At 41.5% G+C, this 14,525-nt stretch overlaps 1 protein-coding gene across 3 annotated transcripts; it reads left to right on the forward strand.

Moving 5' to 3' along the window:
* The first annotated feature begins 754 nt into the window (after positions 1–754).
* TyrRII (Tyramine receptor II) lies at positions 755–10,238 on the forward strand. 3 transcript variants are annotated; one of them, XM_070216923.1, is made up of 6 exons: positions 755–920; positions 4,361–4,806; positions 5,433–5,535; positions 6,081–6,206; positions 8,166–8,343; positions 9,058–10,238. In XM_070216923.1, the coding sequence occupies exons 2-6, from the start codon at positions 4,416–4,418 to the stop codon at positions 9,949–9,951; spliced, it is 1,692 nt and encodes a 563-aa protein (XP_070073024.1). In that variant the 5' UTR covers positions 755–920; positions 4,361–4,415; the 3' UTR covers positions 9,952–10,238. The 3 variants fall into 3 exon arrangements, with proteins under 3 accessions (XP_070073024.1, XP_017014591.2, XP_017014610.2); XM_017159102.3 differs by lacking the exon at positions 755–920 and adding an exon at positions 2,263–2,738; XM_017159121.3 differs by lacking the exons at positions 755–920; positions 4,361–4,806 and adding an exon at positions 2,263–2,738.
* Positions 10,239–14,525: the final 4,287 nt, after the last annotated feature.

Genomic DNA, 14,525 nt, shown 5'->3' on the forward strand with positions numbered 1-14,525 from the left:
AATTATAAGATAATTATATTACATTATTAGTTAATTTATTTATTTGTGTTAGCAAAGTTTTTAAAACTAATAACTCTGGCTTCTCTTTAATTGTCGAATAAATGCTCCGCCTTTTAGAATAAGTTTTCTCTATATTTCTATTCAATCCCCAGCGATTTAATATTTTAAAATGTATGTTAGAGATCTTTTTCACTGGATTCAAACTATTACTTCTTATTTACTTACTATAGTTAAGCGAAAGATCTTTTCTGTATATACGCAGAAATTGAGTTGACAATATGGAGCTGATAATCCTTTGCCGTGCACAAATAACCCGCCCGAGTTCTCTGTTCTTCTCAATTACATGAAATCCATTTATTACCATCTGCATATGCAAACCAATGCGGGACGATGGTCCCCAGCTCCCAAAAAAACCCCACTAATTTCCGTACCGAGTTCAGTTCATCTCATCATCTAATTTCTGTCTGCTAATTCAGCCGAGTGTCGCGCAGCCTTTAGAATGGTTATGAATACTCCTCCTGGCAAGCACAAAGTAAATTCATAATTAATTCGTTTGCAAAGAGTGATAAAGAAAGAGAAGCGAAATTAACGCCAACGACCTGTACAGTGAGCCCTCTGTGTACACAAACGGCGAACAGCGTGGCACGCACACAGCGACACAGAGCGAAAGCCAGAGCGTTTGGCAAATTAGCCAAATGCGTTATTTGGCCCACAAGCATTTCAGTTCAGTTCAGTTTCAGTCGCTCACGGGACGTCCTGGCGTTTGGCCGCAAACACCCAGAAAAAATACAAAAGCCAAGAGCTGAGAATTGAGTACCGAGAACCGAGAACCGAGAACCGACAACCAGAAGGTCGGAAATTCAGTTTAAAAAAAGTGAAATGGAAATGGAAACTCAAATACCTAATTAAATGTGGGAAAAGTGTGTACATAAAATAGATGAATATCTTTAATCATATTTATTAACATCTGGCCCGCAATCAACTGATAAATTTATCAATTAACTAGCTGCTATCTGGCCGAAAGCTAAGCTAATGAGGTTGTCGCGTTTTTTTGTGGCTCTGTTTGTGTGTGCAACAAGTCTGTGATCTGACATTGGCCTGTCCTGTTTGGTGCTGTTCACCCGGCGCGAACTAATCAAATAAATACGCCGGTTAATTGGGAAATGCATATTAATGAGACTCTGGCAGTAACTTCGCCCACGCCCTCAGATCAACCAACCAACCAACCACCGCCCATCCTCCCATCCACCCATCATCAATCGCCGGGTTCACTGGCAGCTGTTACCTCTGCGTAATTCACCTTTCTTTTTTTTATGGCACATTACTTTGGGCCCCGTTGTCTCGATGGCACCGCCAAAGTTTGATGAATCATAGAGAGTCGTGCGAAAATCTAATATACCCAATTGCGTTTATGTTTGCACTTAATCCGCGGGCTCAGCACTTCGATTAGTCAGTCTCTGCGCCCCTCTCATCCGAATGCCTTTTTAATTTTATATCAGAATTTTCTAAATATTTTCCAAACAAATCCGCTAAATGTGTGTGCGCCGTGATAAAACAATAGCAACAAAATAAATAAAAAAAATATGAAATAAAGACTAGTTTTGTAAAACGAATTGGGATTACCCTTGTACATCCATTAAAATACTTTAAAAATAATAGGAAAAACGTTGAAATATTAAAATATCGAACAAAAACGCAAGAATGTTTCATTCAAAGTACACTAAGCTAGAACACTTAAACAACATTTATAGAGAGTTTTTTAGTTGAAATATGTAAAAAGATAATAATGTTTAAAGGGAACTAAGTTAATTTTATTGAGATCAAAACAAAATAATTTTTAGACGTTAAAGGTTTTGATAATATCCTTATCCTTAAGTCTTTAATCGTTAAATTGAAAGAAGATTTACTCCTCTGGTGAATCGAAATATCACACAAATATCCCAACGCATTTATCTCTAATCATAATACCCGCTATCAGGGTATAACAAATAATAAATCCGAAAAGTATGAGCCGAACGAAATAAAAAATGTAAAGCATTGAAAGAATTTTTGCCCTGCCGACATTTGTGTACTTTAATCGACAACACAAAAGAAGAACAACAAAAAAAGCTGAGAAAAAGTATCGCGCATACGGCACGTTGACTATTCCGCTTCGCGTAGAGCGTTGGATGCTGCGGGTTTGGGTGGAGGTGTTTCTGGGGGGTGGGGCTATCTGAGGGAGGGGGGAAGTGGGAGCAACATCGTCAGCATCTCAGGTTGGACGTTCCGACAACCGACAGCCAACTGTCAGTTTGTAATCAACGCGTGCCAACAGCAGCAGCGGCAGCTGTGCGTGTGCATAAGAAACTTTTCGGGCCGCCCACCCATCAAACCATCCACCTCCTCACCTTTTGACCTAGCCACCCGGTGATCCTGTGCGATTCCGTGACCCATAACCCATCGATGGGTAACAAATGGCGGCATTACAGTGCTGACGAAAACCCATTGTGCAAAGCCGGAGACTAATCACTTAACTATTTATAAAGCAACGCACATGCAATTGTACACGGAAAACAATGTGAATTCGGCTGAAGTTCGATTCCTTGCGAAATGGATTAATAATGTATTAACAACGGAATATAATAATAACCTAGTTTCACGGAAAAGACTCCAAAACGAGTCAAAATAAATAATAATTACGTTCAATATGTTCTTGAAATCGGATTGTTTAACTTCTGTGATATTTATTAAACACAAATGTGAGTGTTTTATATTCCCAATAATTTACAAAATATAAACAACTAAATAAAATATAAAACAAGAAGGGAAGCTACCTTCGGCCAGCCGAAGCTTATATACCCTTGTAGATTAATGAATGCTTACTCGGTGCAGTTCCAGGGATTTCAGATTCATCGTTTCTATTTATTTAAATCTTGTTTTTAAGTAGTCAAGAATCAAAACGCCTACTTCCTACAAAGTTACAATGAATTTTCTTATATTTGTTTGAGCCTTAAGATATAGTGGTCCGATCCGGCTCGCTTCGACATATGTACTACCTGCAATAGAAAGAAGACTTTCGGGAAAGTTTCATCGCGATAGCTTTAAAACTGAGAGACTAGTTCGCATAGAAACGGACAGACGGACAGACGGACAGACGGACAGACGGACATGACTAGATGGACTCGGCTATTGGTGCTGATCAAGAATATATATACTTTATGTGGTCGGAAACGTCTCCTTCACTGCGTTGCAAACATCTGACTGAAATTATAATACCCTCTACAAGGGTATAATGAATAAAGTTTAATATAAGAGTATATCAACCAAAGTCTAAAGAAAAGTTAAGAGACATTGGCAGGGCTGGTGAACATTGTATTTAAGTGTTTATTCAGACCGCAAGCATGGGTATTTTATGAGATATCTATATTTAGTGAACAGTTTTTAATAAAGTGTTAATCGCACGGGATTATCATGGGATTTTGTTCTATATTTAAGATCAGTTCCATCGTAAAATTCCTAATATCGCATCGTTTTTAAGTAGGTAATCAGAATAAATACTTTTTGTTTAGATCAAATTAATACATATAAATAGCGAAATATCTAATGTGATCCCCATTTTTCGCAGTGCCTCGTGAGAGATACTTTTCATTCGAGAGATGCAGTTCTGTGTACTCGTACTCGTACTCTCGATGCCGGAGTGTGTGCTCAATCTGTTTGTCTTACGGGTGTGGACGAGCAGACTTCAGATGGGGGAGCCGGCGATTGGTTGTAGTGTCATCCGATCGAAGGTCGCTCAAGCACTGAGATTCCGATTCCAATTTTGATTCCCAATCTCATTTCGATGCCGATTCTTCAGCCGTAGGAATTCCTCTGGGTGAACATGTGCCTGATTTATTTATTTCCAGTCTTTCGAGCGATATAAACAGAGCAATACGAAAACAGACGAATATAAGTTTTTCGACCGAGACTATTGGCCGGCTGGCTGGTCTGAAATTGAAATTGAATTGTAAATGGCAATATTAATTGGAAATCATTTAAATTGTTTTCCGTTTTTTTTTCATTTTTGGCCTATGCATGTTCGGCGGCATAATTTATGGGCGCTAATTACTTTCGCCCCGTTGTATTTCGTGTGCTGTCCAAGGCCAATTACGCTTACTTATTGCAATTTATGTGGCCACAGTCCGGCCGTAATTGGAAATTGTGTAAGGTCGTCGTCGCAGGCAATTCCATTATTTGTATGCAGTTCTGGTCCGGCATTTTTCTGCGTTTTTCTAATGACGCCACCGCATTGGGGACTTCGTTTCGGAACGAAATGGGACCCAGCCCAGTTTGTGTAGCCGGTTTGATTAAGTGACCTGACCTTACCTTCTCGCCCACGCAGAATCAATTTGTAGATGTCGAATAAGGTCCACCTTTAGAGTCAGTTATTCGCCGGAATGGCGGCGTTGCAACATCCGGAGACCATGCTGCTGTACTCCAGGTTCCTGTCCACAGCCTTGACAGTGGGAAATAGCTCCACGGAAGGGTCCACCCTGCTGCTGATCCAAACGACATCGCCACCAGCTGGTGAGGTAATATCAACTGGCGGCAAGGTGCCCTCGATGAACTCCTACCTGGTCAGCATGGCGTGGCCCAAATCGCTGGCGGTGGCCGTCTTCCTGGTCCTCATCCTGGTCACCGTCGTCGGCAATACACTCGTCATCCTGGCCGTTTTGACCACACGCCGCCTGCGCACCGTCACCAACTGTTTCGTGATGAACCTGGCCATCACCGACTGGCTGGTCGGCACCTGTGTGATGCCCCCCTCGGTGGTCCTCTACATAACAGGTGAGAATGGGAGTGGAATTAAGTGGAGTGGCCCATCGACTGTCGAAGATTTATGACTCTGTGGGGGCATTACACTTCCCGTGGCAGTCGGAATCGTGGCAAGTGTTTACTATTCGGACCTCGCCGCGTTGCAAGTTAGTATAGTAAACATTTGCCCAAATCGACGGGTAGCCCATTTGCTCGATACCGATTCAAAATAATCCCATAAAAAGATTATACAATTTCACTTTGCAAAAAATATACAATTTTTAGTGGGCAAACATCTTGTGAGTGGTGCATGTTTTTTATCGCTTTCCGCAGAAAGGCTTTGATATTTTTTCTAAAAATATTCTGGATTTGCCTTCTCCGAATTTAAATTCGAGGGCTTTTTATTTATAATATTAATATAATAAATTGATTTAATACAGGGCTATTTAAAAACAAGTTACTCCTTTTAAAAAAACCTCTCTTAGCAAACCCACTCTTTAAGTTTCACACGCAGTCAATCGAGGATCCAGAGGTCTAAGCTCCTCCATTATAACTTTAGCCATCCGGGGAATAATTTGGAATAATATTACTTGAAGCAACTGCCAGTGTAATGCCTCCGTAATCCCCCGTGCAGCTGAACAAATATTTATACTCTGCAGGCACTTGGCGCTTCGGCTGGATACTGTGCGACATTTGGATCTCGCTGGACATCTTGCTCTGCACCGGCTCCATTCTCAGCCTGTGCGCCATCAGTCTGGACAGGTGAGTTGGCCAACTAATTTCTTAATTTGCCGTTGATGTCATAGCGATGGTCCGTGGTCCTTGGTCCTTAGACAAAGCCAATGGCAAGGTGCAAAAACAGTGCAAAATAATTTATTTGTTGACGTTTTTATTGCTCCATGACCGTTGTCGTGGCCATTCCCATTCCCATACCCTTTTGGGTGTCCGACGCCACAATGGCAAGGATTGGGTTGGGCTTGGATGCCCCAACCCCAGTGCTTTTGTTGGAAGTTTCAATTACATTTTAATGGCATTTCCAAGTTTTGTGTTGTGGCTACGGAGCTGAGCTGATCCAGCTGAGCCGGAGCCTCAGACCGAGCAGGAGCAGCCATGGAAGCCATGGACCTGACTGCTCTCTGTTTGCCTTTTGGCCCCGGCCAGAAAGCCGCCTGCGGCTTTGCGAACAATATGTCCGCTTTGGCTTTTGTTTTTTCAGCATTTCCCTGGCCATTTCTGTTGCGTTTATTGGCCTGACTCGTTTTCCTTTTCATTTTCATTTTCATTTTTATTTTGCCTTTATTTCGCAGGTATCTCGCCGTCACACAACCCTTGACGTACTCCAAGAAGCGGCGCTCCAAGCGGCTGGCCCTGCTCATGATACTCGTCGTGTGGATAACGGCCCTGTCAATCACATGTCCACCCTATTTGGGCTGGTAAGTAAAGCTCCAGCTGCACGGCGAACAAAATCATCCTAAGCCATGATCGATGTGCTACTCATTTATTAGTAGAAAGCTTCTAATTTGAATTAATAAGCAGTGGAAATGATTGAGAGCAGAGGAAATGCATTTATTCCGATGATGCGATAAATAGTAAAATTAATTCTAAATAATTTTATATATTTTTGAATTTTTTTTATTTAATTAAAATATAATTGACTATTTATTACAATATAATATAATATTTAAATATTATTAAATTTTAAATTAATAACTCAAATAACTCGGAAGGACATTTGCCAATGTTTTAATAATAATTTTAATATTAATTTATAGTTATATCCATAGTTTCATTAGCAAATGTATTTTTAAACTGTTTACTATTTAAATGACTGTATTTTTTAGTGTGTACCTCTTTCCTTTTCGACTCAATTTTCCATCCGGAGGCGTGACAAAATTTTCGTGGCTTTATTCCTTTTTTTTTTTTGGTTGAGGCTAATGGCTGTGTGGCCCAGTATAGATAATGTGTGACAAAAGGGTCTCGAAATACATACGTTTATTTATATTTGTGCCTTCAGCTGCGCCTAAAAAACATTACGTAATTGCGCGAGCTGTTGGTGTTGTTCTTGCAGCCATTACATTGAAGTTTTAATGAGTTGTTAATGACTTTGTTTGCTGCGGCGCATTTGCTTTGTTCTCACCTACACACACACACTGGCAAAAGCCGCACTCTTGGTTGTTGCATACTTCCAGGCGCCCAAATTAACCAGCACTCACTCACGCGCACACACACACTCACCACAAAGTCAGCATGTCCTTAATGCCATTGGCCATGGCTTAGTTTCCCCCTCGCTCCCTTTTCCCCCAAAAAACATGGCTTAAAGGGCACATTAGAACGGACTGAGGCCGAATTATAGCCACAGCTGCAGGACATTGGAAAATTTCGAAAATTTGTGCTGGGGGAAAATCGCAATTATACCGGGCAGCAGATGCTGCAATTTGCCATATTTCAATTCTTTAAGCGGAATAGTTTAATAAAAAAAGTTTGCAAATGCAGTGGTAAAAGTGTGTAGGATGAGCAGAAAGTTCTATGCAAATTTTAATTTTCTGTATTTACCACTTGTTATTTTTCCTAATGAAAAACCAACCAGGTTTTGTTTGCTTATTATCAGAATGTTTTATTTATTCACATAAGCTCTGGCACTTTTCAGCAAGTGATTTAAGCGTGGCTAAACTTTTAATTTGTTGGCTAAACTGTCTGAACTTTAAAGTTTTAACTAAACATTTGGTCATTAAATAATTATTTGGATTAAAAGTAAAGGCAACTTTAAATATTTTGCATCAGATAGTTAAATTCTGAATCCATATTTCCTAAATATATACTTGGGCAATCTAGCATATACTATTTATTCCCGTCAGGATTATTTGCTATCAGGTCATATAATTAGCGTGGCTCGATGCTTTAATGGTAACACATATTTACGGTCACAAAAAGATAATTCATGTGCTGCGACAATAGTATTACAACACCGGAAAATTCCGTTGTGAGCGGCATGTTAGCTATTTGTCATTCAATCCCCCAAAGTGTACGACACTTCCTCTATAGCTGATAGGGCCCAAAGTATATATGCGAAGACTTTACTTCGTTATCTTGAAATCGTTCCACCGCTATATTGATTTACAGTCAACTCCGATTTGTGTTGGCTGGATGACCGTCACAGTGAGATGTGCATAAATAAAAGGCTTCCAGAAGGGACTGGCTTTGGCTTAGGATTTGAATTTGAATTTCGCCCTGCTTAACTCAGCCAGTTGTCATTCCCCAAGTCCCAGGACCCAGAACCGTAGCTCCGACCGCAATCACAACCGCAAGAGGCACCATCCTACCCTATACATCCCACATCCTACGACCCACAAACCACATGCAATTCGAACTGGAATTCAATTTGCCATTCACAGGTACGAGGCGGGCAGGCATCAGGCGGAGTTCGTGGACTGCCGCTACAACCAAAACAAGGGCTACGTGGTCTTTTCGGCAATGGGATCATTCTTTATCCCCCTCACGGTGATGCTGTACGTCTACGTTAAGATTGGTTATGTCCTCACGTCACGGCGACAGCGCATTGTGCGCGATGCGGTAAGCTCCCTCACTACCACTACCCCTACCACTACCCCTTTTTCCAGCTGAAATGTCTCTGGAAATTTATCATGTCACACCATCCAACCAACTAACCACCTGACTAACTTGTCAAGCACTGGGGAAAAAGAACAAAGTATACTTTAGTCGTGATTGCTTAACACTTCAAATGCAGATCTTAATTAAGTTGGAATTCTAGTCGCATTTTATTCTGAATACCAAGTACTTATCGCGGGGAATTGTAGGTGATATTTTAAGCGTTAGCTTTGATAACTCAAGCCCTACTAATATGCAGTCTAGATAATAATGCACAAATTATTATTTATTTCTTTAAGTTCTTGGATATCAGAAAGAGTATGTTTCTTATCTTTAAGTTGGGCTGCTTTGAAAATAAAGTTTTAACTGACTGACTGTTAAATTTAAAGTACCCTTTAGCCTCTGGATTCCCATACGAATTATCCTTACTTTAAATAAACATATGGACAAGAAAATGGGCCTTAGTATTTTCCCATTTCAACTTAAAATCCTCTAAACTGCACTTCCCATATTTAAATGAAACTGCAAAGCGGTGGGCAAAGTAGAGAGCGACTAAGTAATTAAAGCAATCCAAATACAAATCCAAATCCCTACGTCCAGACATGCAATCTAAATTATTGCTTGCGTTTTTTTGTCAGTGCTTCCCTCGCTCACTTTCCACTCTATTATTTCCACCAGAACTCCGAGCGCACGGCAGACTACGATGTGGATGGGGACAACTTCATCTCGGAGTCAGAACACTATCACTGCACGCCAACCAAGTGGCTGCCAAACAGGAAGTCCCGCTGGAGGTTCAACTCCCTCCACGACCCACCAGGCAGCACGAATACGTCCAAGGGCCACCAGTCGTCGTCCGTCAAGTGCGCCAAGTGCTCCACTGCAACTGGAGTGGGAGTAACTGGTGGAGTGCCTGTTCCGGACAAAACGCTGACATTCAAGCACCAACCCACCTTTTACGAGCTGGTCGAGGTGTCGCGTCTCTCGTCGCTCATCCACTGCTCGGCAATTAGCTGCAAGTACGGCGGACCCTGCATGCACTCCACGCCCTCGGGGCTGCACTATGTGGGCACGGAGGCCTCCTTTTCGGACACCTGCCTGGGCGCCACCCCGGCCAGCTCCGCACTGGAGGCCACCGAGAAACTGGAGGCGGAGTCGCACTCTCAGGCCCAACAAAAGCAGCGATCCTTCGACCTTCCACATCCGCATCATCACCATCATGGCTCCCAGAACCATCACAATCACAACCACCATCATCGCATGCCGATGCGAGTCTCGACCACGAAACGTGATAGCAAGACCGCCAAGACCCTGACAATTGTGATGGGCGGCCTAATTGCTTGCTGGCTGCCCTTCTTCGTCTATTATCTACTGATACCCTTCCTGCCGCGACCCGCCGTCCTCGAGGACCTCATGTTCGGCTTCACCTGGATTGGCTGGGTCAACTGCGCCATCAACCCGTTCATCTACGCCTTCTACAATCCGGACTTTCGCACTGCCTTCTGGCGGCTCACCTGTCGGCCCATTTGCAAGCAGAAGCGCCCGCCCAACCACCTGGCCATGTTCCGTGGCTAGTTTTGGCTGGGATTCGGTTTTAAGTTTCAAGTTACCAGTTTCCAGGTTTCTACGTTTCCAGCTTACTGTTACGGAACACTTGAGTGTGTCAGAGTCACTGGGTCGCACAATCGAAGCTCAGATTGGTGGGGTAATTATCTCAGGCATATCCTTCACTTCTTGCTGGTCCACCAACTCCTTACTTTTTAGAGCACAGAATGAAAAAATTGCTTAGGGACTAGTCAGTGGGGAATCTATTCAAATTAGGCTTTCAAAATGAATTTGTAGTACACACAAAAAAAAACCACGTCAGGGTCATATCGATATGCGCATGGTACATTTCTTGTATTGCCTACCGTTTTTACCGAAATCCCTATCTCGGAGATTCTTACATTTTTAACATATCGAATTGAGGTGCCCGCATATCAAATCAAAATCGATACCGCAAAACGTCAATTTGATCATCGTTTCATATCAAGTTTTTTTTGGGTGTACCACAAAGGTATTAGCAAGTCACATTTCATTACCAAGGAATATTTAAAAATTAGGCTGTTGTAAGGGAAGTTGCTACCTGGTAGTGAATAAAAGTAGTTCTTCTAAACTCACACTTCTAGACTTTAAATAAAAAGAGAAAAAAAAATAATTTAGTAATAATTCCCCTTTATAAATACTGATTTTTGATAAACAGCAATGATAATGAAATGTGAGGCGAAATAAGAAATGCTTATATACTTATCTTCACTTTTTTTTGGTTAATTAAAAAATAAATAGCTAGGAGTTATCAAGTTTTTTCCTCCAAAAAAGAAATGAATATTTGAGCGAACTAAGCCAACTAAGTGACCTTTTAACCAACTCTTGGCATCTACCTCAGGAACTGCGCTTCTCAACTAGTATTCAAATTGCATGGATCCAAGCTGTTTGCCACACTCTATCCGCATTTGCCAAACGCAGCTACTAAAACTAAGATACTTTCGGTAAATATTGATTTGAGCAAGATTGCCTTGTTAAGCCAAGAAGATGCTGCCCTTTGAAGCTTTGAAAGCAGCCATCTGAGCAGTTTCCCTTAAAGGCCACTTCTTGGGGCGGTATCTTAAAGACTCGGTGGACTCGGCCGGAAGTGGAGATTCTTTGCTAGACCAGAACCAGATCCCCCAGAATCCCGTATATAGTATTTTCGTGTGTGTGCGTGAGCGTTGATTGTGCGAAGAACGAAACGGAACGAAACAAAAGACAAATTATAGTATTTGCGAGTCTTTGTTGCCTGACGGCAACTGTTGACCGTCAGGATGAGTAGGATGATGATGGGTCAGAGTGAGGAGGGGAGGTGGGAGGTACTCAGGATGAGGTGACGGTGACGGCCTCATCCTTATGCCTTTGTTGTGTGCGTCTAGTTTGTGTGTAGAGTGTAGCTGCAGTAGCTGGAGCTGCCAACGACATATCTGGCGTATCCTTTGTTGGCCAGGTCCTAACCCCGCAGGCACGGTACACAGTGTCCGGCCAACCCATTTAATGTTTAAGCAATCGCAATCGCACACGGTACACGGTGTTCTCCACACACAAACACACACACGCAAGCGAAAGTGAAACTGTAACTAAAACTAGGCCGGATTTAGAGCTGCACTTGAGCCTGCTGGGATTTTAAATGTCCTCTAGACAACACACCCTCTAAAACCCCTTTGTCCACTCTCTAGACTCGTTAAGCTTTTTAGCCCAACTAATTTGTATAGTTGTATTATACATATATGTACCCTACTTGTAACCATATAACTATGTATGTACTTTATAAATGTTCACTTGGAATGGATCTCTGTAAAATGGACCTATCGGCCAGCCGAAAGAGTTCTAGTAATAAACTTTAAGTTTCAACACGAAGGCAGTTTTATTATGCTGGGAAAAAGCGAGGGGTGGTGTCTAGAAGTTAGGTAATATGCCAAAAATATAAAATATGCCCACAACTCACAGCGGTGGTTTCGCCATTCACCTATAAATTGTCACACAAAAGTTTTATGGACAATTTTCTGAACACGTCTTTTCGTTCAAAATGAAGCTAGTACGTGTTCCCTGCGACACATGAACAGATTTGCCAAGTAAAACCGCTATAAACATAAGGGGGTTTTTTTTTATTTATTTCAAATTTTTTCTCTGCAGTTTAGGGATTTACCAAATAATCTCTGGAAAGAAAATTAAAAAGCCAGTGGCTGCTGCACCCCATTTATATCCTTCTAGTGATAAGTATCTTTAAGTATTTCAATGTCTAAACTGCATGCCGCAGTTCGTAGTGATAAAAGCCCAGCCGAACTCGAGGAGAGGTCTCTTAATTTATTGGGCAAAATGGGGGGATAATGGGGGAGTAGCACATAGCGCACTTTCCAGCGCAGCCTTGACTTCATTTTTTTTGTGATTTATTATTGGAAGTGGTAACCCGGTGGCCGCCACTAAGTTGTTTACGGCCAAGAGGACGGAAGCAAAAGAAACGCTGAATCAGCGAGCCCCGGAATATGGCTTCGCAATACGACTTTACCCAGCTACCCAGCTGCTTTGGATGGTGGCGTTACATTAATTTAGCTGGAAATAAGGCGTGAAAAAAATATGCGGTCATCATAATTACATATACCCAGCAAGAGGACCAGGTCGAGGCCCACCCACTCGCACAATGCGGACCGCCCACACATGTGACTAATATAAAAGCATGACAGGATGGGAAGAGTTGGGGGCTTGGGGTTCGGGGTTCCAAGGGGCCATCCACCCGCTCTCTAATGAATTGCAACACATTGCGCTGTCACATTTCACTTTCGAGTCGAGCTCAGCGGAAACGGTCTCCCTTAATGCCCCCTGTCAACGGCCTGAAAACTCGGTACTCTGTACGCCGTTCCGTAAATTTGGCTTTTTATACCCGTTACTCGTAGAGTAAAAGGGTATACTAGATTCGTGCAAAAGTATGTAACAGCTAGAAGGAAGCGTTTCCGACCCCATAAAGTATATATATTCTTGATCAGGATCACTAGCCGTGTCGATCTAGCCATGTCCGTCTGTCCGTCTGTCCGTCTGTCCGTCTGTCCGTCTGTCTGTCTGTCCGTCTGTATGAACGCTGAGATCTCAGAAACTACAAAAGCTAGAAGGTTGAGATTTCCCACACATATTCTTTGGCTTCCTACGCAGCGCAAGTTTATTTTAGCCGAGCGCCACGCCCCCTCTAACGCCCACAATCGCCCACTAACGATTTTAAAATGGGTCCTGCGCCCACATCTTTAAAGATTTCCGAGAAGTATAAATGCAATTTTGTTGTGTATCTTTATACCTATCGAAATGTAGAAGACATTTTTCAAATCGGACCATTCATTAAAAAGTTATACGCTTTATAAATTGTCAACATATATCTATCTCCCTCGCACTCCCTTTAGCTGAGTGACGGGTATTAGATAGTCGGGACAACAACCCGACTATAGCGTTCTCTCTTGTTTATAGTCGGTACTTGTAGAAAATACAGGGTATCTTGTACTCCTGGATAGGTCACTAAGTCGGAAAAGAATGTTTTTTGAATATGCAATGAAAATTATTACTAATGGAGGTAAGTAAATATGGATTCGATACACATGATTTGAATAATTTAGTTGAACAGCGTATTTATTTGTTTTATTTAAGACAAAAATAAAAAATTGTAACCGAACATTGTTATTAAGGGATTTAATTAAATATGGATTCGCTCCACATGTTTAGAATAATGTACTTGAACAACTTTTTTTAAATTTATTTTATTTAAAAATTTAAAAAAAATTAAAATATTTAATACCAATTTTTATGCATTTTAGTAAACTATTATTATTATTATTGTATTAACTTAAAATTATAGTTAATTTAAATAACCTGCAGCAATAAATAATTATTTATTATGAATTATAATTCATTAATTAAAGCTGTCGTTCCCATTCTTAGGTTTATTGGCAAAATAAAGTTGTAGCAGTAAAGTATCCATGTAATCCAATTTTTGAAAATAATTGAATATTTTTCGAACCATTCCGATAACTCTTAATAAATTGCACCATTTGTTCCGAATAAATGGTATACTTAAGTCGCATCACTCGCCTGTAAATTAATTTTTTCTGGTTTCGTTGGGAACCCTTCTTACCTTTCCGACGCTTTGTTGGCTGATATCGCATAATGTGTTAAATTAAATGGCCGCGGTTTCAGGTGAGAGCAGCAGGAGGAAAAGCAGGAAGAGGACCAGGACTTTGGGAAGAGTTGACTGCCATCCTGTCATCCTATTTTCAGCCGCCTGCTGACAGGGTGCTTAGGCTAATGTTGTTTGTTGGCCCAAGATTTTCGGTTATGTCATCGCAGCATTTGTGGGCTATGAACAACAAAAACAGTTAAAACCAGAAGTACCGACACAAAAATACACATCGATATTTTCGAGCATTTAACAAGTGCTTGGGACAGGCTTTGCAAAGTTTGCAACCTCTCATGACAAATGCCCTGCAAATGTTTTTCGAATGAACTTTGGTTTTATTTCGGCTTCTTTTGTTTGCGTCGCCAAGTTGTTTTCCGGGCCGAATGAGTCTCTTGAAGTGCCGCCCACTCAGCATAGCAATTGGATG

The sequence above is a fragment of the Drosophila takahashii genome, chromosome 3R (assembly GCF_030179915.1).
Source record: "Drosophila takahashii strain IR98-3 E-12201 chromosome 3R, DtakHiC1v2, whole genome shotgun sequence".
Classification (NCBI taxonomy): Eukaryota; Metazoa; Arthropoda; class Insecta; order Diptera; family Drosophilidae; genus Drosophila; species Drosophila takahashii.

Coding starts and splice junctions, on each gene's coding strand:
- TyrRII (XM_070216923.1), top strand. CDS start 4,416: ATGGCGGCGTTGCAACATCCGGAGACCATGCTGCTGTACTCCAGGTTC. Junction 4,807..5,432: donor GGTGGTCCTCTACATAACAG/GTGAGAATGGGA, acceptor TATACTCTGCAG/GCACTTGGCGCTTCGGCTGG. Junction 5,536..6,080: donor TGCGCCATCAGTCTGGACAG/GTGAGTTGGCCA, acceptor TTTATTTCGCAG/GTATCTCGCCGTCACACAAC.